The following is a 26,686-nucleotide window of genomic DNA, read 5'->3' on the forward strand; positions in this document are numbered from 1 at the left end:
GGATCTGACGACAGAAGAACGCCAAGAACTCTTGAATGAAGAACACCAAGAAACTCGGCGAGATATGTTTTCTTCTGAAAATGCGGACTTATGCCGATATCTGCTATTAAAGATCTTGTAAAGAAGTGGGATGATGTCAGAACAACGATCTTAAAATGGCATCCAAACCAGGTTGAGGCTTGGGGATTTCTACAATTGCAATGCTATTAATTACTTACGAAAAATCCTGAAGAAGAGAGAAAAGCAATCGACATTAGACAGATTCTTTAACCCTTTCAAACTGAAAAAACATGACTTATTAGTCATGTTTCTTTAGTTTAACGCAAGACTGTGTACGTATGTATTTTTATTATTTCATATAAATAAACGTAGTAAGAAAGTATAGCCTATATTTTTTATTTTGGGGAGTCTCCAGAACGAATTAATTAAATTCCCATTAAAACCTATGGTAAATCGATAATTGGTTAATGAACAATTCGGATAGCGAACAAAGTCTTGGAACGGATTATGTTCGTTAACCGATCACCCACTGTATTCCTACATTCCTTTGTAAATACCGGTTTGAGTTTAGAACATAACTTGATTTACAGTTTATTCAGAGATTATAGCACACTTGAAATGCCCATTTACGCGCGTATATTTGAAAATCCGAATATGGTCCATCCCCAATTATTCAAGATTTTTGATGCATCACCATAATATATTATATAAATGGTACAAAATCATACAAAAGACAAAGTTAAAAGTCATCAGTTAAAGCATTGCATAAGACTCAACACAAAAAAAAAAAAATTGGTAGAAGTTACATTCCGATTATTTGTTTATATATTTATAAACGCAAGTTAATTAAAAGTAACTTCTACGGGAAAAAATTGTCAGAAAATCTAAAAATAAAACTTGGATTCATCTTGTAGTCACAATACCAAAAAAAGCATCATCATCATCATCATCCAAAATAACACACACTATCATCTAAGATATTTATTTTGATGCTCATGCATCATCACCCTCACCATCAAAAATAATACACATTGTGTAATATTTATTTTGATGCTCAATCATCATCCTCAACATCCAAAGTAACACACATAATTGTTTAAGATATATTATTTTGAAATTTAATCATCCTCATCCTCGTCCTCCAAAATAATACACATCATTGTCTATGATATATTATTTTGATGCTCACTCATCATCCAAAATAATACACACTATCGTCTAAGATATTTATTTTGATGCTCATGTATCATCATCATCAAAAATAATACACATTGTGTAATATTTATTTTGATGCTCAATCATCATCCTCATCATCCAAAGTAATACACATAATTGTTTAAGATATATTTTAATGCTCAAGCATCATCATCATCATCAATGTACTTAGGACAAATAATGTACAGTGTATTATTATTATGAATGATATTTGGGTATTGTATAACACATTAAATAAAATTTCATTTAATACTGCTCTAATCATCCTGTAAACAACAAATTAATGATTTTACTCATGGAAATTAAGTGTATTTACCTAAATTAATTCAAAAAGGAAGGCACTAATTCCCCATAATGGCAGAAATTCTCAAGTTTAACCCATTAAAATCAATGTAAACAAATGAATAATTTATGGAGTTAAGAGTTATTATTGATTTCGCGTGACTTAATTTAAGCTTTTTTAAATATTTTTAATCAATTCGGACACCGAACAAACTCACCTGACTCTATTTAAACTTAATTAAAATCCTATCGCATCCAATCGAAGCCATTCGTAACGATAATGAAAACTTTTCATTTTGTGTGTTATTCATTCATTCAAAATGGAGGACTGCTTTTAGTCAAATGCGATTTTGGTCGTCTGTCACGCGACTTAACGAAATTATAACTTCTTCTTATAACTTATAAATTATTATTGTTTTATTGCGAGTATTATTAATCATAANCACAACCTGGTAATTCTTCCTTGAGTATTTGTTGATCCGACCCTACTAACCTTGTGGACGGGAGCAAACAGACCGTACTTCATTTGACACTCAAAATACCTAACAAAGATAACATGTTCTGAGATACAACTTGCTTAAATTCATCTTTCGTACAGACTGCAAGAGTTTCGTTAGAAGTATTTAACGAAGTTAAATCTATTCACTTATTTATCATTTAATTTACAAGTCAAGGACTAGATGTTCAAATGACCCTATATATCTAAAAATAGGTCAAAATTTATTAAGCATTCATCCTTAATTTGTTACTTAAATGGACAACTCTAGTAGAAGTGGGTTGTTAAATAATTAATTTTGATAAATGCATTAATTAAAAATAATTAATATTTAATGTACACACAATTATTATACGTTACATGAAAGTAGAAAAAATGTACTGCAATTAAATTTTTTAAAAGTAATATAAATCACAAAGTAGCCATTTTTACTTTATTTTGTCTTCTTCATGCACAAAAAATTTTAATTTTAGTTATTTTTTTCATTTGAAATACTCAAAACCTATCATTAAATTGATTAAATCTGAACAGGAAGTATGTTAATATATGGACACAAACTAAAAATCCCACTCGGGTGTTTCCTATCAATCACAAATTTAAATAAATAAATTATTCAATCAAAACATATTTACCTTTTCCCTGATACGGATCCGTCATTCTTGCCCACTGGTTCGTCTAATTCGACTCCGGCCCATTCTCCGGCAGCAAATTCTGTAGTCCCGAGATACCGGAGAACACCTGTTTTCGTGCCACTCGTAGCATTGACAACAACTCTGTCACCAACTCTGGGAGGAGAGCTTGTATTACCACTGACTGAAGCTGTCCTAGAACTGGGTGGAGTAACAGTTTTAATGCTGCCTGCAGGTGATGCAGTTGCTGCTAACTTGGTTGAAGACGAACTCACTGATTTGGAAACACCTAGTCCACTATTTGATTTTGCAGTTCCATTAACAACACTAACGTCCCCTTCGGCATCCGTAGGAGCGTGCGTGAGCCTGTGAAGGCGAGCGAACACACCTCTTTTGGGTTCGCACTGGAAATAACGAATGCCTCCAACCGAACCGTCATTTTTCCCCACGGGTTCGTCCAAAATGATTCCCGCCCATTCTCCAGGAGCAAACTGTGTCTCGCCAATGTACTTAATAAATCCCGGCTTTGTTCCATTCACCCAAATTCTATCGCCGATCTTGAATTGCTCCATGTTTGCAGGAGCATCACCAGCTTCTGAAAAATATATTAGAATTAATATCAAAAGTAATTTTATCAATAATGTAATGGCCTGACGTACAAAAATTTAAAGTACATACTTATAAAGCCATAGATTTATCATAGAAAATAATAATTATGAATTATATACATTTATATGGACACATTATAATTATTAAAAGAAATGCCAGTTAATTCACATTATTATATTTTTGTACAAATTTTAATAGTTACAGAACACTTAATAGATTAATTAACAATATTAGTAATACTTATATTAATTACACAACGATCTTAGTTCATACAATTAGTGACGGACAGACATACAAAATGTGCAAAGAAAAACATACAAAGTGCATTCGGTTTGACAGTTTACTTTATTTCATCATGCTTTACTCAGAATCGAACACGGCATCAAGAATTTTAACAGGAAGTGAAAATATTTGCATATAGAGTGCAGAACAAACAAGGAACAAGACAATATTTACATATATACAGCGATAACGAGTGCAAGGATAAATGTACAAAAGACAGACACAGCTTTTAACATCTATGTACATATAAATCCGTACACGCGAAGTGATTAGATTTATATAGTTGTTTTTACAAAAGTTAAAGAACACAGAGAGTTTTTTAATGAATAAAACATGCAAATATGTTATAAGAGAGGCACACCAGTACATAAAATTGCAGTATTTTTCTGCGTAATGAAAACATTTGTTATACATTGAAAAAAAAAAAACTACATAAATTTACGTTTCCGTAAAGACGTTCCAACTTTTAGAATTGATTACTCGGTTGGCCTGGAGTGCAATGCATGCATACTAAAGAAGAAATGTCAACTAGACCCACCCTGTCCATATCTAATAACTCTCCCTCCTAGAATTTGAGGGGAGTTTCTCGGAATAATGCAAATGTGGTGACATTTCGTTTCCGTTAATCTCTAATTTAAAGCAAAATAAACAGTTTTGATGCCAATCTATCCGAGAAACCGACGATTTTCTTCTCAGTTGGCCTGTTATATACCAAAATCGGTCATGGCGCGACGCCAACGTTTATCACGTGTTTGCGTCGCCTACGTACGATAAATAACGCTTAAAAAATAATAATGGAGGGAGAATCGCGTTAATTAAATACGCACCTGCTAGAATAGGCATTGCAGAATCCGTTCCGAAATTCGTATAAATCGCAAAAATCGAGATCGGATCGTCGATAACCTACGAAAAGTTTAACGGCGCGAGCCGTTGCGCGCCGATCGATGCGTGGCGCGGAATGATGATTAAAACTTTGGAAACACTAAAATTACCTTTAATATATTGTTACTAAAATTACCTTTCGTAAAAACATATACAGTATCTATATATTTATATATATTATCCTTCGCTCTATTGTTAACGAATGCGAAAATGTATCGGTTATGGGCGACGATTTGGGAAGGGTTCAAAATTCGTCGATACGTGGGCGCGATTATGAAAGAGAAACAGGTATCGAGGAGGCGATACCCGAGAAAATATTATTAAATTATTCAAGTACGCCTCACAAGGCGAAGAGATTTAATTTTTGGATCGGTTTCGTACTTACTGGTTACCTGACGATAGAATTTAATATAACAGCCTTACGACGCAACCGATTCAACAGGTGGGACGATCGTCTCGTCCCACACCGAAATCCATAAACCAATAGATTTACGATCGCGCGTATCGTCGAAATTCGTCTCGGCGAGAGCCGCGTCACACCTGAATCTTAAATAATGAAAATTCTCCATTTACGCTCGAAAATTAAACAAAATCGAAACGCCGACGATAAATTAAATCGTTTCGAATTCGTTTAAGTTGTAAAAGTTAACTTAAAAAATAAAATAAAATAAAATAAAAAATATGCGATCGGCTTCGGACGCCGCGCGCCGGATGCGATGCGACGCGAGGCGCAAAATATTTTTTGCATCTAAGATGTTGCTAGAAACGTGGAGCTCCTTTTAAATCCTCTGTACTGGAAAAACAAAAAAAAACAAAAAAAAAAAAAAATTTACTTACCGGACTTGGTGTCGGCTGCAGCTTCGGCCTGTGCGGGTACATGGGGCGTCGATTTGTTAATCAGTGGCAACGAAGTTGGTTTATTAATTTTATTGGGTGCTCGGAGACCCGAACTTTTCTGATTCATCCCGATAACTTTCTATCTAATAGACATATCTGAAAATCAGAATAACTTCTACGTAACAATTCCATAACAAGAAAATCCTCGGGCGAGGCGAGGGAAGGTTCGAAATTTGACAATTTATTAAGTTAAAATGTGCTTCTACAACTCCGAAACGCGTGTCTCGTGGCACGGAAACGTGACATTGAACTACGCCGCTCCTCCCACACTTAAAGAACCTTCGACCTAATTTTTTACACTCTAAATAACGGGCAGGATCTAAAAATACACATGGTATCCTTCTTTATTTTCCCCCTTCCTCTCAATTATAAAATATCGTGATGTAATCTTTTTATTCTTTTTTTTTACCGGCGACTTGGTGTGTGGAGCATCTTCAAGTTTATTTTGGTCGAAGGTATTTTTACGACCGCTGGAGCCGTGCCAGAGTAGAGAGGAAGACGTAGTAAGGATGTGTTAATCAACTACATCCATCATATATATTGAATGAGTGTTTTAACAATAGTTCCTCTTTAACACAAAGTAAAGTTTATGATTGGAATTGATTTCGGAGACAATACAAATTCTGCAGTTTTTTTAATGTTCTTGCTCGGGATTCTAGATTTGCGATGAGGTTTTAAGTCTGAAAAGTTCCATTTAAACTGATTTAAATAACAAGTGAAGTGAAGGATTTAATTATAAAAAGATAGAGTGGTCATTTTTTTAGTAGTAAAAAGATGAGATCTTTATATTATAATGAACAGAAATTAATGATTTTAATGCTTAACTTTTATTAAAGTTTCTGTCTTTATGGTTACTTTTAATTACGTTCTATTACAAAGGCTATAAAACAATGCATATGTTTTAGTATTTTACAATCCAACCTGTGTACTACAGTATTTTATCAGATAAAATGTATGCAATACAGATCTAGAGTTCGGCATTCGGAGAACAATTACAGTTGAATAAAATACAGCATTTAATCTGTACCTGCAAACTGTTGTATCGAATTTCCAACAAGGATATTAACAAGTTACATAATCTAACATCGGTTTACAAATTGGCCTATTTAATGCTAATCCGACATAGCTATTGTGAACATTCAACTGAACGTGACGTATACGGTACAATTTTTTAAAAAATTCCTTATCGTATCATCACATAATATCAGTTACTAATCTTACTTATCGGTGCTGATTTATCAAAATCACTCATATATATTTGTACTCCTGACTGATTTACTCATACCAATTGTATGCCTGCCATCTTTATTATATAAAGATTATTCCTAATGATTAAAGAGATGAATTGAGCAAATTTACTTTATGTTAATGACGATAAACTTTGCAATTTTATTCATAACTAGTAATTCATTTTTTTTTGTACTCATAGAAAATAAAACATGCTAAAACGTTACAAGATGTAAGGTAAACATTATCAAGATGAATGATCTGAAGATGATAGCTGATCTCATTTGTCTTCCACAGACTTTATTTTAAGAAATGTTTTTAAAATTAAATATATTTAAAAAATGATGATATAAATTAAAGTATATTGATTGTGTAATATTAAGCTAAAACATTATAATTGCTATATATTAAAGTATGTTATTAAAATATAACACAAAAATAGTGTTCTATTTACATCCTACAAAGTACATTGTCATTTTTCTCTATAACAAACACTGAATCGTCAATAGTTTATTTGACAATAAATATCATTAACACAAATTAAATAACATTTTTTTCCTCAAAAGAATGTTAAAAACAAAACAAAAAAAAATTGTTTCTCTGAATGTATAATGATCGTCAAAATTTTAAAAAATAATGGAGTGTTAAAATTTACTATTCACTTTTAAATACCGTAATTTTCCGACATTTTGATTACTTCTCTTAACCGTAACAAGCATTTTGTTTTTTAAATTACAAGAACCCCTTATTTTTTTTTTATCTACGGTAGATTTAACTCTGTCGACAAAAGGACAATTGGGTGACGAAGGGTGGGACCCGAAATTTGGATTGTAATATGCACAAAAATTTCTGAAGATTCAAATGGGACTTGAACTTGGATCCCTTGAATGACAGATAAGTCTCTACTGTCAACCAGTAAATGAATGTTTAATAAATACTTTAGTATTTTCATTATCGCAAAATCAATTTATATAATCATCATAATGACTTATAGCTTGATTATAAGACCAGAAAATAGCTTTCAATTACGTATTTCGTGCTTGCATTACCAAATTAAATTATTACAATACAAATATATTCACCTGCATATTTTTTTAATAGAAACGACAATTTTCCTACAATTAACAATTATTTTTTAAATTAAATCCATTATAATTTACTATTATATAAGTTTTTCAATGAAAACATAATTAGCATAAAAATAATGTTAGATTATGTAGAATTATTTAAATTTATTCTACTTACTAAATAACAATTCACTATCTTTACATGACAAACAAACTTTATGATTACCGTTAATGATTTATAACTTAATACGGTTAAAACTATAAAATTTATAATTTAAACTTACGATTTACATAATATACGATTTCCAATACTTAAACCGAACAAAGAATCGTACAATATAAATTTAAAGCTCAATCTTTCTACTTCCTTTGTAGCTGAGGGTGAAGGTCAACATCTGAATGTAATAAGTCAATAACTTACCATTCATTTTCAATTTTATGAAAAATAGATAACACCATTTTTATGAATTTATAAATATGTTAAAATATCAATCCTTTTATAACATGAATTTAATATATTTTACAGTCTTACAAATGGAGCACACCAGTATAATGCTGAATAAAACTCCACATTCTCTCGGTTAAAATGTGAATTACGTAAAAGAATTCTATGCATTTTTCTATTGAAAATTAATTATTTTATGTTACATTTCAAAATGGTTAGTGTAATTTTAACTTTCCTAAACAAGTAAATAATTTGTGAAAGAAATTAAACCAATAAAATCCTTTAACTGCTTATTGTAAATATAAAAAATACGAAACTCTGAATGAATGCAATGAAATGATGTCTGGAAATTATAAAATTTGAGATAAAAAAATGTATAAAGTAATCAAAAACATTTAATTCTTATGGCATTACAGGCATTAAAATAACCTTTTTCCTATGCCTATTGTAGATTTGGTTAGGCCCACAATAGGGCAGCCAGGTGATAGGACTCATTGTGTGGCTACACTGTGGTGAAAATGTATGATTTAGCCAATTTGGACTCAAATTCAGGTCCAGAATGACAGGCCGATGCATTAACTATTGGCCGTTGCTACATACTAACGAGTAAAGAACAAGTAACAATATCAAATGTAATACTTAATAACAATTATATGACAGAAAATCTTAAATTAGTACACTTTTCATCTCTGAAAACAATAATAAAACTTGAATCCCCAGCTGATAAAACTGTTGATTTTGTTAGAACATTAATAATAAATTTACATTTATCGGGCATATCAAAGAACAATGTCAAGAATAATACATGAAACTGTCAAAAATTCAGACATAAAAAATCCAGATTTCTTCACCAAAAAATGGATTTAAACCCTTTTCAATGGTAACTTCATTGTTGTTGCCATTCCAACATTCATTTGGAATTCATAATTTTTTAATTTTGAAATTATAATTAGTATAATTTTTGTTTACATATAGTTTAAATATTCTGTAAATTATATCTTTGTAAGTACAGTGGGTGATCGGTTAACGAACAGATCGGACAACAAACAAATCGGATAACGAACACTTTCGCGAAAGATTTTTATGTTCGGACAACGAACACATGATCGGATAACGAACATCCCACAGAACAAACAAGAAGAAGCGATGTAAAATAACAAATACCAATTGGACTTTCCTTGTCTTCGGGCAACAATTCAAAACTTTTCGGAGTGTAGGAGACGTCGACATCGACGCTCAAGCCGGTATATACCGATCGGATAGTATTCTTCCGAACTTTAAAACTCTCCCTTATAATTCCAGCCTATTATTTTTATGACAAAAGAATTCTTTTATGTATTTGCGAGACTGTCGGGTAGGCACTCGTTAAGTTTTGCGTCTTTTTTTTTTTGTAAGGTGAGAGTATAATAGCAAAGGTAAAGAGTGGGCAGAAGATACCTAATGTTGCTGGGCAGTATGGCGTGAACAGGTCTACAGTAGGCCGCAGTTCATTTTTTTAAGAAAAATACTGTATAATCAAGAAGACTCAAGCAGCTAAAGGAGTAACAAAAATCACATATGAGAAATAAAGAACATCGAAGAGTTCGTAATGGAACCTTAAACGGATCTGACGACAGAAGAACGCCAAGAACTCTTGAATGAAGAACACCAAGAAACTCGGGGAGATATGTTTTCTTCTGAAAATGCGGACTTATGCCGATATCTGCTATTAAAGATCTTGTAAAGAAGTGGGATGATGTCAGAACAACGATCTTAAAATGGCATCCAAACCAGGTTGAGGCTTGGGGATTTCTACAATTGCAATGCTATTAATTACTTACGAAAAATCCTGAAGAAGAGAGAAAAGCAATCGACATTAGACAGATTCTTTAACCCTTTCAAACTGAAAAAACATGACTTATTAGTCATGTTTCTTTAGTTTAACGCAAGACTGTGTACGTATGTATTTTTATTATTTCATATAAATAAACGTAGTAAGAAAGTATAGCCTATATTTTTTATTTTGGGGAGTCTCCAGAACGAATTAATTAAATTCCCATTAAAACCTATGGTAAATCGATAATTGGTTAATGAACAATTCGGATAGCGAACAAAGTCTTGGAACGGATTATGTTCGTTAACCGATCACCCACTGTATTCCTACATTCCTTTGTAAATACCGGTTTGAGTTTAGAACATAACTTGATTTACAGTTTATTCAGAGATTATAGCACACTTGAAATGCCCATTTACGCGCGTATATTTGAAAATCCGAATATGGTCCATCCCCAATTATTCAAGATTTTTGATGCATCACCATAATATATTATATAAATGGTACAAAATCATACAAAAGACAAAGTTAAAAGTCATCAGTTAAAGCATTGCATAAGACTCAACACAAAAAAAAAAAAATTGGTAGAAGTTACATTCCGATTATTTGTTTATATATTTATAAACGCAAGTTAATTAAAAGTAACTTCTACGGGAAAAAATTGTCAGAAAATCTAAAAATAAAACTTGGATTCATCTTGTAGTCACAATACCAAAAAAAGCATCATCATCATCATCATCCAAAATAACACACACTATCATCTAAGATATTTATTTTGATGCTCATGCATCATCACCCTCACCATCAAAAATAATACACATTGTGTAATATTTATTTTGATGCTCAATCATCATCCTCAACATCCAAAGTAACACACATAATTGTTTAAGATATATTATTTTGAAATTTAATCATCCTCATCCTCGTCCTCCAAAATAATACACATCATTGTCTATGATATATTATTTTGATGCTCACTCATCATCCAAAATAATACACACTATCGTCTAAGATATTTATTTTGATGCTCATGTATCATCATCATCAAAAATAATACACATTGTGTAATATTTATTTTGATGCTCAATCATCATCCTCATCATCCAAAGTAATACACATAATTGTTTAAGATATATTTTAATGCTCAAGCATCATCATCATCATCAATGTACTTAGGACAAATAATGTACAGTGTATTATTATTATGAATGATATTTGGGTATTGTATAACACATTAAATAAAATTTCATTTAATACTGCTCTAATCATCCTGTAAACAACAAATTAATGATTTTACTCATGGAAATTAAGTGTATTTACCTAAATTAATTCAAAAAGGAAGGCACTAATTCCCCATAATGGCAGAAATTCTCAAGTTTAACCCATTAAAATCAATGTAAACAAATGAATAATTTATGGAGTTAAGAGTTATTATTGATTTCGCGTGACTTAATTTAAGCTTTTTTAAATATTTTTAATCAATTCGGACACCGAACAAACTCACCTGACTCTATTTAAACTTAATTAAAATCCTATCGCATCCAATCGAAGCCATTCGTAACGATAATGAAAACTTTTCATTTTGTGTGTTATTCATTCATTCAAAATGGAGGACTGCTTTTAGTCAAATGCGATTTTGGTCGTCTGTCACGCGACTTAACGAAATTTTAACTTCTTCTTATAACTTATAAATTATTATTGTTTTATTGCGAGTATTATTAATCATAAATTTGCGCTTTAAAAATTATTAATGTTATTTTTCTAAAATTTATTAATTGGCGGCGTGGCGTCACTTCCGGCGTAGTATGTTTTGTTGCTATGGTTACCTAATTGTTTCAAAGTTTGGACGCCATTTTTGTTTTGTTTGATGGCTCAAATGCGATTTTGATCGTCTGTCACGCGACTGAACGAAATTTTAACGTTTTCTTACAATTTATAAATTATTATTTCATTCTAAATGTTACTAATTCTAATTTTGCGCGTTAAAAATTATTACTGTTATTATTATTATTATTATTTTTAATTTATTAATCGCGGCGTGGCGCCACTTCGAGTGTAGTGTGTTTTGTCGCTATGGTCAGAGTCGATAGATAAACTGGTCCTTGCGCTATGCTCTTAATATGTCGGATTGCCGATAGCTGGCATTACAGTCGCTCTACGGCGAGAAGAACTAAATAAATTTGCATTTTACTGTTTTATTTTATTGCATATGTATGACAATATAATTAGGTAAACTATAGGTTATTTAAATAGCCACAGAAATTTAATTTAATTAACTTTAACACTACATAAAGTGTGCTATACAGTTTTACTTGATTCAGTATAGTAAGAAATAGTATTTGGAATGAAATAGTTTTGTATTTTTCACATGAGAAATTACATTTCTTATGACACTAACATTGGCTCTACATAGTTTGGTAATTTATATAATATTCTGCACTATCAAAAGTAGAACATGAATGATTTATTTATGGCGCCTACTACACCTGCCCTTTGTTTATATAGACCTAAGACAACATTAATGTGTCTTTCTTTTAGACTCCATGTCGTCACTCATCACTATCAATACTCTCTGAACTCTTGCCATCCTACATTTACCTATTTTGTCAACCTCTAACTCATCATTCTCTAATCATCTCTAAGTTATTATGTGCCTGTAAATATGTTGAATATGTTGTCTAAATAGTTGAAATTTCCTCTAACAACATACATACGCGAAAATAGTAGCGAGCGATATAGTTCTCGTAAATGAAAACCACGAACGAGCGAGAAATCTCGCTAGCGAGAAAGAATTTTTGGCTCTCGCAAATATGTAACGGATTCGATATTTATGGCGACTCATCTCTTCTGGCCGAATATGCGCTTTCGCACAAGATTAGAAAATGGCTGTTTCTCATATCTGTAATATTATATATATCGTGTGTGCGTGTGTAAAATGTAACTTCTAACCCCTAAACAGATGTAAATTTCCACTGAAAACTGAAACAAGTTCCCCAAAATAATTTTGCTCCGGGTACAGTACAATGCATATCGAAAAAAATATGACATTAAGAGAGCCTTTAATTAAATAAAGCCTATTGTGGGGATGACCGAATTCACAATTCGCGTGCATTACGATATCGCAATAGTTCGTGACGCTCTTGTTACGTCACGATAATTTCATTGGCTGCAACAATAACGTATATTGTTTTGTAAGAAAAGAAATATACGTTTGTATTATTCTAACAATTCTAAATCTACTGCGAAGCGTGTTACAATGCAGCTTTCTCTTCCAGATGCGACAAATGTGGCCAAATATTTCGAGCAGGTAAAGAAACACTTGTATATTCTCGTAATTTAAAATCGTCATAAAAATATATTTTAAATTTAATTTTTAGGTACAAAAATGTTAACGAACCGAGACAAGCAATGGCACAAAGAGTGCTAACCTGGTAGGCAACGTAGGCTTCGTTCAAATAGGTAACGACATACATTGCAACACCTGTTACCAACAAAAGTTCAGTCCATCTTGCTTCGAGTGCCATCAAATTGTTTATCCTCATAACAAAATTTAAATGAATTACAATAGTGGCGGGCTGTGAACGGATCACGTATTTGTAAAATCTAAGTGACTCGTACAACATGAAATTCATATAACACGGAATTATCTACAGTGTTATAGGGGGTCTACTGTATTTCAATAGAACTAAAATAATAATAATCTTTAAGTAAATGTTTCTCGGTAGTAATTAGCGATTAATTAGTAATTTATTTAAAATTACTCAAAATTCCTGGTTTTTCCCCCCCTTACAGTAAATACAAGATCTGACAGGAATATAAATAGACGATTAAGTAACTCTTGGTTTATATTTGTACATAATTAATGGGGTAAATGTTTCCATAATCTCAAAATCTACAAGAATTTTCATTTAGAGGAGCTTCTTCGATGTTTCTTTTTTACATACAATGGACAGTGTTTCTATGCATGAGAATACTTGGGCCTTACAATGCATGGGGGGAATCCAGTACAATTAGAACTGCTCACACTCCATATTTAATGTGCAGTAATTGACTTTTGGCATTGTGAAATTTAACTCCACTTCTACAGTTAAAGATAGAAAAAACGGTTATTGAGACTGCATTATAGACAATTGTCGATATCTAAAATGCGGATGAAGCATCTACCAACATAGAAATTTTGCGGCCTCTCTTCATATAGTTGTAAATCAAATGTAAGATATGACCCATTGTACTTTAGTATTAAAAAAAATAAAAATGTGTTAACATGTGCATTACCTGGTAAAGCAACTTTCATACAGCTAGACAAGCAAATCAATGGCACAGTTGGTTTCAAATGAATTTACAATTGAGCGAGCACAGAAAGTTGCAAACATTTTCACGGTGAATTGGATTTCATACAAAAATTTCCAATTTCTGACTTTAAAATCTCGGTATTTCACTTAATTTATGTGAGCGTCTCTTTCCTACAAGTGTGCACTCATTCGGAATTGTTAAAAAGAATCCCGAGATCAAACTGAATCGAGGAATTCAGATCTAAAGTAAATTTCTTTTCAGAATAAATGTACAAATAAAAACTGATTTTCCTGGTGTATACTCAATGTAAGAGATGTCGCGAGTTAAACACTCGAATTAAATGTGCAAGTGAGAGTGTAGCATGCAACATGGATGAGGTTACATGAAACAAAGTGTATTAAGTCAAAAGGGTAAAAGAATGTATTAAATTCTTCCATTTTACATCAAATACTGCGAGTGTCCTACTCAAAATCAGTGATTGAAGAAGACAAATTTGCTTTTTCGAATTGTGCTTTTATTTCTTTGAAATCGGTCTCTACAGAATAAAGGAAATAATTTTTAAGTTGATTCTCTGTTTTGGAGATTGATCTATATTTATACAAAGAATGAATACACTTTGAATTCACTGATGCCGGGGAATGATCCGTGTGGATCATAAGGGGGAAGGAAGGAAAAAAAAGAAAAAAAAGGCACAATCTTGCCAACAGGCATTAAAAAATAAAACATCTACCAAAAAAAAACACAAATAATATTGCTTGTTTTTTCCAATAACATTAAAAGAAATTCAAAATAATGTTTGTCATCACAGTTTACAATATTTACAATAGCTTGGCGCAACTGAGTGGCGTAAAGTCTGGTGCAAGCAGAAAAGAAATTATGTATTTTAAATCTTGTTCTCAATGTAACTTCGATCTTTGGCAAAACTAATTTAAATCACATGTTCCTTCTCTTTGAAAAAGCAGATTTTTCTCAGCAAACGGCGAAATTTATGACAGAGGAAAACATTAACTTTTTTAAACCTGACATCGAAACGAACAAATCATTGCCTGCGATTCATCGAAGTGCTGAAAAGCAGAGTTTTTCTTCCCTTTTTCTTCTTAGTTTCCTGATTTTCTGAAATAAATAGCAAAAAGTTCAAATGCAAGATCATGTAAAATTAAGAGGAAAAAAAAAGGAAATACTGTTACCTGTAATGGGATTATGTTGATTTAAGTTATCCAGAGCGGCTTGAATCGCGTCGCCAATTGACTGGCGGTGGAGTACGGGAACTGGTTCATAATAATCTTCTTCGGAGTTCGGCGTGCTTACGGTCGACTTCTGAGTTTCCAATTTATTTTGATCCTTTGGAGGGCTGCACGAAACAGATTGCGGCTTGGTTTTCCCCTCTCGTAGCATCTGAAATTAAATTTTCATCAGTAAAACTTAACCTAAACATCTGTAAAGATACTAATTTACAATACCTGTGCAAATGAAGCTGGCTGATTATCATTTTTGACTGCTTGAATGTCGTTGGTTTTCTTATCGGTAAGAAACGTCTCTGAAGTTATAAATAAATTCTTTTCAATTAAAGTTACTCTTTTAAAAATTAATTAATCCCAGCAAAATGATCAATTAACGTAATATACCGCTTGCTAGAAGTTGTTCTGCCGAAAGATTTTCAGGTGCAGAGACTGAAAGCGGAGGATCATCGCTTGTGCAAAGATTTACAGAACTTGTACTTGTACTGCTGCAAGATGGAAAATGACTCATGCTATCCAAATGATATTTAACTCCGGGAACTGATAATTAAAAAAAAAATTTCTTTTAACTCACTGATCAATTAAATGTATAAATAAAATGTTAATTGAAATTTTTGCATGCACATTCAAATTTTGATATAGTACCATTGTTTAGTGCCATCTTTAAATTTAATCTAACTGAAATACCTCAAACAATAAGCAATTTTATATACACGGTCTTCCAAAATGAATATTAATTTTAAATTACTGTAATTATTACCCCAAAAGTATGCCACGTACATCAACCTATAGAGTAACCACCTGTTTCCAAACTGCATTTAAATGTCTGGTCTACTACTTCTAAGAAGCGTCGTAAACAAAAATAGTGACTTCGCAATAGAAGGGTTTTGTGCTCTCCTGGAACTAGCAACATTGCAAAAGAATGTCTCTTAGAGACCTTATCTACACTATGATACATCTGAAAAATTAAATTGGTAACTGTTCAAACTGGACAACATGAAAACTACCTTTCTGAAGACAAGACTGTGAAGTTTCACAATGATCAATTTCTATGTCATAGAAAATATTTGATTAATGAACAAACAAATAAAAACTTATTGGGTATACAGCAAAATAACTCCCTACGCTCAAATGTTAATAAATATTTAAATCAAATATAAAATTTTATACAAATTCTGGCCATTTGATGTAATCAATAATAATCATAATGCAAATCAAGTCATTATAGCCAAGTGTTTGGAAGCAACTTAAACTAGTTTTTGAAATAATTTTCAAAATTTTTAAACAAATATAAATAAACTTGGTTTGAAATCACAGTAAAAAAATCACTATATTTATTCCTTTTTTTATACGTGCAAGTGCGATTTCAATTGAAACGGCCAATAATCTTGTCAACTAACATCACTTTTCAGTTAATACAAAAAAATCCTAGTGAAGTTAGGCGTGTATGTCCTATCCTTTATGTATGTACCGTATGTACATGTGATCTATCATAGATTCACAAATAATAATAATAAACCTCTCACTAAATCTTGAACCTTAAAGTATTGGAAAAATAATGTTTCGTATAAGTTGTTTCGATCAACTGAAACATGTATGTATATGTAATTATATTACGTATGCTCACTAACATTTTCCAAGTCTCTTGTTTTCTTCTCTTTCTATGTGTCTTTCTCGGCGGCGTTCTTCTTTTGCTTTACGTTTACGCATTAAATCACGTTTGTTTAATTCATCTACAAGTACAAAATAAAAAGAAAAAAGTCAAGTTTAGTAAATATATTCCAAATTAAATAACAATATATTACTACTATTCATTTTACCTGCAAAAGAATCAAATACTTCAGGAGAAATAAGTGGTTTCATCTGCAATTCTACAATTTGGAATTCACAAGTCAGAGGTAGATGACATAAATATCGCAGACGGTGACGAAGTAACTAAAAATAACCATGTCTGTTTAAAAACAATAATTTTTTTTAAATATTAAATTTTAAGTAATTTTAAATCTCTACCTCATTCATTGATACGCCTTCTAATTCAACTACTTTGGCTGTAATTTCGTGAGGACAGAATTCTAAACTGCCATAATCTCGTACGAGCATTTGTACGTTAAGAGCATTTAAATAAATATGTTGGCCGTCGATTGCTGTTATTTGAATAACATTTAAATATTTGTAAACATTTAATTCATCCAAAACCAAAGTTGATACAAGTTTAAGATAGTTACCCTGATAAAAATAATAATAATCTTTTCCTTGGTTTTTTACTTGTTTTTGCAAATTATTTTTGGGGGAACTTGAAGGTATTGCAGAAGTTTCTGAAAAATTTATATCTGAAGTTACGTTTTCGTCAACGGAGCTGCTTGTCTGTTCTTCATTTAAAGCTGAAGCTGTCGAAATAAACTTAGATATTACATTACGGAAAGTTTTTATCATTTTGAGAAACTCATTCACTCACAATATTTGTTAGCATTTTCAGATCGTGAATAATAATTATCTTCATGTTCTTCATCACCAAAAGGATCCATCATAGTTTCAATCTACAAAAATAAATTCTTAAATATAAGGAAGAAAAATTTGATCTTCAAATGTGTCTTTTGAGTAAATATACATGAATATTTAAAATTAAACCATTTCTGTTTCTAATTTATAGAACAAATACAATTCTTTAAGTTAGGGATCGTTACCTGAAGAAGAACCGTAACGGTTCGAAAACGTTTGTAACTGTTGTAGAGTGTGATGATACGTGCACCGGTAAAAAGGTTTATAGATACGAGTTGGATAACTTTAAAAATGTTCAACAAAATGTAAAAATATATAGAAGAAACTAAAACGTCTTCACACTTCATATCAGATCACCAGGAATAGAGTATTCCTATACAGAGACAATCTTTTATTAGATGCTGCATCTCTAAAATTATGTAAAACAGTTAAAAATATCCTTTTGTGATGAGCCAATAATTAAAAAAAAAAAAAAAACATAGTTTCAGTAAAACATGGAAGTATGAAGACTTTAGTTTCTTTACATTTTTTTAAATGTAAAAATACAGTCTGCCATTTTAATTGAAACTGAAAATTTATTCCTGATTTTATGGGATCCTTAACTGTAGACAGATAATGATAAAGCAAGATATTTTATAGAGGATGAAAACATGTTAAAATAGTCTAAATTTAGAATTATTCTTTGAGGAAATTATTCTCTTTAATGTATAATTAAATACAGTATTTGGAGTCATTTTATTATCCTTAAATACCAAAACCATTACAATCGTATTAATCAGTTGAACATTTTGATAATGAACTAACCAACACTACTATTGTGTTAATTATAACAGAGTAAAACAGGAAATGATTATTTAGAATGACTTAAAAATAATGGATTTATATACAAACTGTGGATGTCACGCCAACAATTGTTCTAACTCAAGTGAAAATTCACACCAAAAGGCATTAAGGAGCATTTTATTTCTGGCTAGCACTTTCGACGTAGATATGAACGTCATCCTCAGGCAGTAATTAAAAACAAACAGATTTCAAATGGGATTTTAATTTAAACAATAACGGCATTGGCTATTTGGAACATAACATTAGGAATAAGTAAGTTTAAAACATTTGAAATGCGTAAAATTCGACACGTATGCACCTTAACACACATAGAATGCGGGTAAATGCATTATTCATTTGGAACAACAGCCATAAGAACAAGTAAAATTAAACATTAACTTGAAACACACACAACATCGCTGCACATGCGCCTTAACTCACAGTGAAGGTGGGGTATATTCAGAACTAATGTTGATGTTTTTTAAATGCTTGTACAAACTAATCTAAACCTCGGGCAATTCGAAGGTGGTGGAGTTGCAAGGAGAGAACAGCGTGGTGAGGAGGGCCCACTCAAGGTCCCCTTCCTCAATGCCTGAGTAGCATCACCTGGTTCCAAAGTGGCGTGTGATGGTGCTGCACTACCAACTTGAATAGTTCGGTATCACAATTTCCCACCGTGACAAAATGTTAAGTGGTCAGATAGGCGGTTGGCCAGCATTCTGGTGGTTGCGCCTATATAGCAGGTGTATAGTCCTGATATTGTGTTTTGTAAGGGAATGGAATATACACCTGATTTTTCCAGGATGGAAACCGCATCCCTGTCATTACACAAGTCTTGTCAAACTTGGGCATGGGACTATGGGTTAGAGAAATGCATTTTGCCTAAATATCCAGCAAATCTGGGCAGTCAGGAGGCCACAAAATGGGAGGGAAGGATGGAGTACCGTCCAGTCCCTTGGCCAGAGCAAAGTAGTAGCAGAGAAGAGGGACTGCCAAATACAACCCACACAGCAGTGTGCATGGTCTCTAGTCAATGTTGATAAGGTATTGTGTGAAAGGTACTAAAAAGGACCTGATTACGGGGGCTATGACTGTGTTAACATACTGTTGTGGCTGGTAGGCCACGATGGGTATTATGGGAGAATATTACCAAACTTGTGGAAGACAGAGAACACCAAATTTCCCTGGGGTTTGGAGATGCGCAGGTCTAAAAGGGTGATTTTCCCCCAATTTCTTTTTTTAAGGTGAAATTGATGAATGAGTATACACTGGCAAGATATTGTTCTAATGCCAGGAAAGAGTCCTCCGTGCCCTGCCACATCAAAAGAATGTTGCAACGCCCCCATCCTCAAATTTCCCAAGGTTTGGATTAGTTTGTACAAACATTTAAAAAACATCAACATTAGTTCTGCATCTACCCCAATCTTCACTGTGAGTTAAGACACATGTATGTCAATGTTACACGTGTTTCAAGTTAATGTTTAATTTTACTTATTCTTATGGTTGTTGTTCCAAACAATCAATGCTTTTACCGAATTCTGTGTGTGTTAAGACACATGCATGATGTTACACATTTCAAATTAATAAGTAAGTAAGTTTAAAAAAATGTTATTTTATGTTCCAAACGGCCAATACTGTTATTATTTAAATTAAAACCAGTTCAAAATCTGTTCATTTTTAATTACTGCCTGAGGACGACATTCATATATACATCGGAAGCACTAGCTGGAAATAAAATGTTCTTTAAAACGCTCCTTAACACCTTTGGTGTGAATTTTAATAGATTTATCTAAACTATATTTATTGTTCAGAAATATGTAATTTGATGATAATTACTTATTAGTCAATATTTTAGGTCTTAGTATGATAATACAGTAATCAGATTGACTCATAACAGTATATTAAAAGAAAAAATTTGAAGAGAACAAACAGTTATAATGGAATTTTTTTTTTTAGTTAAATTTCTAAAACAGTATTATAAGCTCTATTTCCAACTCTCATATCTATTTTTCAATGACTATAGACAAGAATATATTATACTGTTGTGTTGAAAATGTCTTGTCAATGCATAAAGTGCCACATGGTCTACTTGCAATAAATACTTGATATTCAGTAGATCAAACTTTGCTTAATTTTTAGTTTTCCTTTAACAACAGAGTACGGTTAGAAAAATACATTTTCAGTCCTGTTAAAGGGCAATCTTCAAATGCAAAGATGGTCCATCAAAAATGTTAGTGTTTCTCCAGCTTTACTCACTGTTAAAAGGTTTATTACTTTGTTAAATTAACTAACGAAACTAGTTTTACTTTATCTTTTTTCAATTTAATGACATAGTTTTGAAAAATTTAAATACTGAATACAGGATTACTGATGTTGGATATTAAGCATAGAGTTTTTTATTACAAATCAAAATAACAAGTTATATTTTTTACTGAGAACATTATTATGCCAACTTTTCTGAGATTATTATTCTTATAAAAAGAAAAAAGAAAGATTCAATATTCATTGAAACTTAAATCAGAAGTTTTATGGCTGAAAAGCATTTTTAGAAATGTTTTTATTTCTTGTACCTCCTTTTTTGATAGAATATTACATTTTGAAAATAAATGATTATTAATGAAATTTTCTGCTATTTTTTCAAGAATTTAAAGCAAACAATTATTTCAATGATTCTATTAATTTTAGAGATTTATACAGTCAGACCTGTCTATAATGGAACCTGTCCAATGCGGAAACAAAAAGGAAATTTGGGCCGTATACAGAAAAATCGGTATCTTTATCAATTTAACACAAATTTAACAAGATTACAAGCCTAGCACGTATTATATAAATCATAAAAAAGTAAAAAATTACACATGCAAACAGAATAGCAAAATATAACTACTGTATTACAGTAATTTTATTGAGATTTCAACAAAGTTTTTAGATACTTTTATTAACATAAATAGGTGTTAAATTTCACAACTTATAATTACAACACATTATTTCTGATGTGAAATTGTATTCTTTGTTTTTGAAGCTTATTTTAAATTTTTTACACCACATTTTGTTTGAATAAAATCAAGTCAAAATGTCTGCAGGTAAAATGCACATCGGGAATATTATGGATGCTTTTTAAGTTTCATGAAGGATATCATGCTATACAAATAGTAAAAAATACTTGTACCGTGTATGAGGAAGAAGCTTCTGAACTCTAAATGTGTCAGTGGTTTTGAAAGTTTCGTTTGGGAAATTTTGAACTAAAGGATACAAAACATACAAGCTGTTGAAGAGAAATTGTGGGAAGAAATTGTTAAAGATTGATGAACAACAACATGTAAATTTGCAACAAATCTTAGTATGTTGCATACACACATTGTTGAAACATTACATCCACTTGAAATGGCTGTAAATCATGCTGATCATTGTGTTCCACACGCAGTTTGTTTCTTTCACTTATGAAAAAACAACTGAATTGAGTATAATTTTGTTGAATGAAAGTATGCAGCCGTAAGCTTTTATTTTATTTTTAAACTGGTTACTCATTTTTATATTAGAGAATTTTTTTTACAGATGAATGAAAACTTAAAGTTAAAATAAAAATATTTGTTATTCACCAAAAGTTTGTTCTAGTGGGTGGTGATTGTTCAGTCGAGTACTGAGGTACAACTGTATTTGATTAATGCAATTTTGATATACACAGTTACATCAAGAAATTTATTAAATTGCATTAAATAAGGGATACCTATATGTAGTGGACACCAATCTACTATGGAGGAGCCATTTAGTTCCTTGGGGTTCCATTATAGACAAGTTTGGTTCATGTTCATTTTCTTATACAGACAAACTACCAAAATTACACCAATAAATTAAAAAGCTCATAAATTAAGTGTCAAGCTACTTAATTCGCTGATATATTCCTAACTGAAATAATAAAAATTTATAAAAATCTTGAAAATATTTAATATGAAATATTATGAAATGCAACTGATTTTTCACAAATGATATTTCTTAAAACCAGAATGCTTTTTCTAGACTATCTTCATGTTGCAAAAATGAAAACGACATTACGTATAGTTTCAACTTGATTTGGTACATACTGATTCCAATTTGAAACATCTAAGTAATCAATACAAAGAAGTTAGAAAGCTTGTAAGCATACCTGATGATTATCAACTTGAAAATTGTAATTTAATGTATTTGATAAAGTTTCAGATTTATCATCCAATGTAAGATATTCAAACACGTCCTTTTCAATCACCTCAGTATACATCACCGATTGCTTCCTTTCATCCAGTAACTTAAGTGCAAATCACACACAATAAAATATATTAGTTTTATAAAACAAAATTATCACTCTTACGTGATTTTTTAAAATTTAAATAATGAATATTACCTCAAGTGCAGATTCCAGAAAACATGCTTCCGGGACATCTTTATCCTTTAACAACTGAGTCCTCAGTTCGTTAAATTCTCTATTTATAATCTTTTCAACATCGCCTCTTGACACAGTAAGTAATTTTTGGAAACAGCTCGCTTCTTTATGAAAAAATTACTACTACGTTAACAATTTAAAAGCTGATAATAAATTTCATATGTACTAAAAGTGCACACTTACCATCGTTGAGAGAAATTGGATTTTCTGATATCGAGAACCGATTGGCAGGCTTAGAAATGACGGATCCACGTTTACGCTTCATAAGACACATAGTGATGTTGTCTCCGACAGAGTAAGTTGTTTTAGATGTTGATACAACACTATTGAATTTTAATTGAAGTATAATAAATTGATATTTTATAAAATCAAAAATAAAATTTAAACACAAAATTAAGCAAAAATTCACAAAAATTCTTTAAAATGGTAACAGTTAAAATTTAGACAAAAATTTATTATTTTCCTGTCATAATTTTTAATGTTTAGCATGGCAGTTTTCTGCCATACTAAATGTACTATGTTGTTAAGAAATTGTTAAACACAGATACATGAACAATCAGCTGTAATTACATCTTGATCCTGGTCTGGAATAGTATTAAGCACTGGTATATAAGCCAAGTAAGATCAATCCACCATAATAATAAAGCAAATAACATTCCAAGTTATAAATAATTGAATACATTTTAAAATAAATATTCATAGATTTGAATATTTGAAATTACATATTGAAGTTTTAGATACTTTAGATAGAAGTTTTAGAAGTACTGATATTTAATATTTGTGAATTTAGATTTGTTCCATTTGGAAGTTCAAAATTTCTAATGATTTGTTTGTTTGATCAGTTTATTTACTATTTGTCAATTTATGATATGTCTTAAACGACAGTTTTAAGAAATTGTTTATTTATAAAATTAGATAAAGAATACATTATTTGAATAATTTTTTTCATACTGATCTTAATACAAACACTAGTTTATGCTAATATTTAAACAAATATTTTCAAATGTTATTATTCATTGTTATTATGCAAGCAGGAAGGGAAGCCAATAGGCTAAATGTACTGTACTTTGATCTATAAGGTCTATTGTGCATCCTGCAAGAGATTACTTTAGAAGTCCCATCTTGTTAAAAATAGCAGCCTTCCAAAAGAAAGCCAAGAGACTCACAAGGGCTCAACAAAGTGGAACCTGGACGAATGTGTCTGCCTGATCAAAGATCTGTACTCCACAAACTAGATGTAGATGAGTCTCCTCGGTAGATCTACATAAATGACAAGAGGCTGAGGAGGAAAGTTTCGGTTAGTACAGATGCTTATGAAAGTGATCAAAGCCAGTCACAACGTTGACCAAAAGACTAATGCAATGCAATTCCTGTTGAAAGCCAAGCGATTTCTCATGCCCAAGTATTTTCTAACAAACAAAAGTTCAGAAAATTCTGAAAAGCTTGAATGTAGAATTTATAGTTTGTTCACATAATTATGGATAAGAATATACTCAAAAAGAAAATTTAATTTTTTGAAAAAAATTTTGCAAATTAATTTTAGGTTAACATATCTAANTTTTTTAAGAAAAATACTGTATAATCAAGAAGACTCAAGCAGCTAAAGGAGTAACAAAAATCACATATGAGAAATAAAGAACATCGAAGAGTTCGTAATGGAACCTTAAACGGATCTGACGACAGAAGAACGCCAAGAACTCTTGAATGAAGAACACCAAGAAACTCGGCGAGATATGTTTTCTTCTGAAAATGCGGACTTATGCCGATATCTGCTATTAAAGATCTTGTAAAGAAGTGGGATGATGTCAGAACAACGATCTTAAAATGGCATCCAAACCAGGTTGAGGCTTGGGGATTTCTACAATTGCAATGCTATTAATTACTTACGAAAAATCCTGAAGAAGAGAGAAAAGCAATCGACATTAGACAGATTCTTTAACCCTTTCAAACTGAAAAAACATGACTTATTAGTCATGTTTCTTTAGTTTAACGCAAGACTGTGTACGTATGTATTTTTATTATTTCATATAAATAAACGTAGTAAGAAAGTATAGCCTATATTTTTTATTTTGGGGAGTCTCCAGAACGAATTAATTAAATTCCCATTAAAACCTATGGTAAATCGATAATTGGTTAATGAACAATTCGGATAGCGAACAAAGTCTTGGAACGGATTATGTTCGTTAACCGATCACCCACTGTATTCCTACATTCCTTTGTAAATACCGGTTTGAGTTTAGAACATAACTTGATTTACAGTTTATTCAGAGATTATAGCACACTTGAAATGCCCATTTACGCGCGTATATTTGAAAATCCGAATATGGTCCATCCCCAATTATTCAAGATTTTTGATGCATCACCATAATATATTATATAAATGGTACAAAATCATACAAAAGACAAAGTTAAAAGTCATCAGTTAAAGCATTGCATAAGACTCAACACAAAAAAAAAAAAATTGGTAGAAGTTACATTCCGATTATTTGTTTATATATTTATAAACGCAAGTTAATTAAAAGTAACTTCTACGGGAAAAAATTGTCAGAAAATCTAAAAATAAAACTTGGATTCATCTTGTAGTCACAATACCAAAAAAAGCATCATCATCATCATCATCCAAAATAACACACACTATCATCTAAGATATTTATTTTGATGCTCATGCATCATCACCCTCACCATCAAAAATAATACACATTGTGTAATATTTATTTTGATGCTCAATCATCATCCTCAACATCCAAAGTAACACACATAATTGTTTAAGATATATTATTTTGAAATTTAATCATCCTCATCCTCGTCCTCCAAAATAATACACATCATTGTCTATGATATATTATTTTGATGCTCACTCAACATCCTCATCATCCAAAGTAATACACATAATTGTTTAAGATATATTTTAATGCTCAAGCATCATCATCATCATCAATGTACTTAGGACAAATAATGTACAGTGTATTATTATTATGAATGATATTTGGGTATTGTATAACACATTAAATAAAATTTCATTTAATACTGCTCTAATCATCCTGTAAACAACAAATTAATGATTTTACTCATGGAAATTAAGTGTATTTACCTAAATTAATTCAAAAAGGAAGGCACTAATTCCCCATAATGGCAGAAATTCTCAAGTTTAACCCATTAAAATCAATGTAAACAAATGAATAATTTATGGAGTTAAGAGTTATTATTGATTTCGCGTGACTTAATTTAAGCTTTTTTAAATATTTTTAATCAATTCGGACACCGAACAAACTCACCTGACTCTATTTAAACTTAATTAAAATCCTATCGCATCCAATCGAAGCCATTCGTAACGATAATGAAAACTTTTCATTTTGTGTGTTATTCATTCATTCAAAATGGAGGACTGCTTTTAGTCAAATGCGATTTTGGTCGTCTGTCACGCGACTTAACGAAATTTTAACGTCTTCTTATAACTTATAAATTATTATTGTTTTATTGCGAGTATTATTAATCATAAATTTGCGCTTTAAAAATTATTAATGTTATTTTTCTAAAATTTATTAATTGGCGGCGTGGCGTCACTTCCGGCGTAGT

General features: G+C 31.3%; 2 protein-coding genes across 2 annotated transcripts in view; both read right to left on the bottom strand.

The window, feature by feature from the left end:
- Positions 1–11,488, bottom strand: part of LOC111638571 (CAP-Gly domain-containing linker protein 2-like) — a 31,875-nt gene extending 20,387 nt beyond the window's left edge. The window contains exons 1-4 of the mRNA XM_023384304.1: positions 11,349–11,488; positions 5,233–5,388; positions 2,626–3,217; positions 1,940–2,039 (exon numbers count right to left, since the gene is read on the bottom strand). Of these exons, the coding sequence (XP_023240072.1) occupies positions 1,940–2,039; positions 2,626–3,217; positions 5,233–5,359 (819 nt within the window). The 5' untranslated portion in view covers positions 5,360–5,388; positions 11,349–11,488. The remainder of the gene's footprint in view (positions 1–1,939; positions 2,040–2,625; positions 3,218–5,232; positions 5,389–11,348) is intronic.
- Positions 11,489–14,629: 3,141 nt separating this feature from the next.
- Positions 14,630–26,686, bottom strand: part of LOC111638583 (RING finger protein 10-like) — a 41,146-nt gene continuing 29,089 nt past the window's right edge. The window contains exons 12-23 of the mRNA XM_023384315.1: positions 23,294–23,519; positions 23,072–23,214; positions 22,838–22,975; positions 17,831–17,912; positions 17,601–17,762; positions 17,386–17,519; positions 17,196–17,310; positions 17,007–17,108; positions 15,763–15,915; positions 15,598–15,674; positions 15,325–15,532; positions 14,630–15,250 (exon numbers count right to left, since the gene is read on the bottom strand). Of these exons, the coding sequence (XP_023240083.1) occupies positions 15,177–15,250; positions 15,325–15,532; positions 15,598–15,674; positions 15,763–15,915; positions 17,007–17,108; positions 17,196–17,310; positions 17,386–17,519; positions 17,601–17,762; positions 17,831–17,912; positions 22,838–22,975; positions 23,072–23,214; positions 23,294–23,519 (1,614 nt within the window). The 3' untranslated portion in view covers positions 14,630–15,176. The remainder of the gene's footprint in view (positions 15,251–15,324; positions 15,533–15,597; positions 15,675–15,762; positions 15,916–17,006; positions 17,109–17,195; positions 17,311–17,385; positions 17,520–17,600; positions 17,763–17,830; positions 17,913–22,837; positions 22,976–23,071; positions 23,215–23,293; positions 23,520–26,686) is intronic.

The sequence above is a fragment of the Centruroides sculpturatus genome, unplaced genomic scaffold, assembly GCF_000671375.1.
Source record: "Centruroides sculpturatus isolate CEXI.00-Female unplaced genomic scaffold, Cexi_2.0 scaffold142, whole genome shotgun sequence".
In the NCBI taxonomy this organism is placed as follows: Eukaryota; Metazoa; Arthropoda; class Arachnida; order Scorpiones; family Buthidae; genus Centruroides; species Centruroides sculpturatus.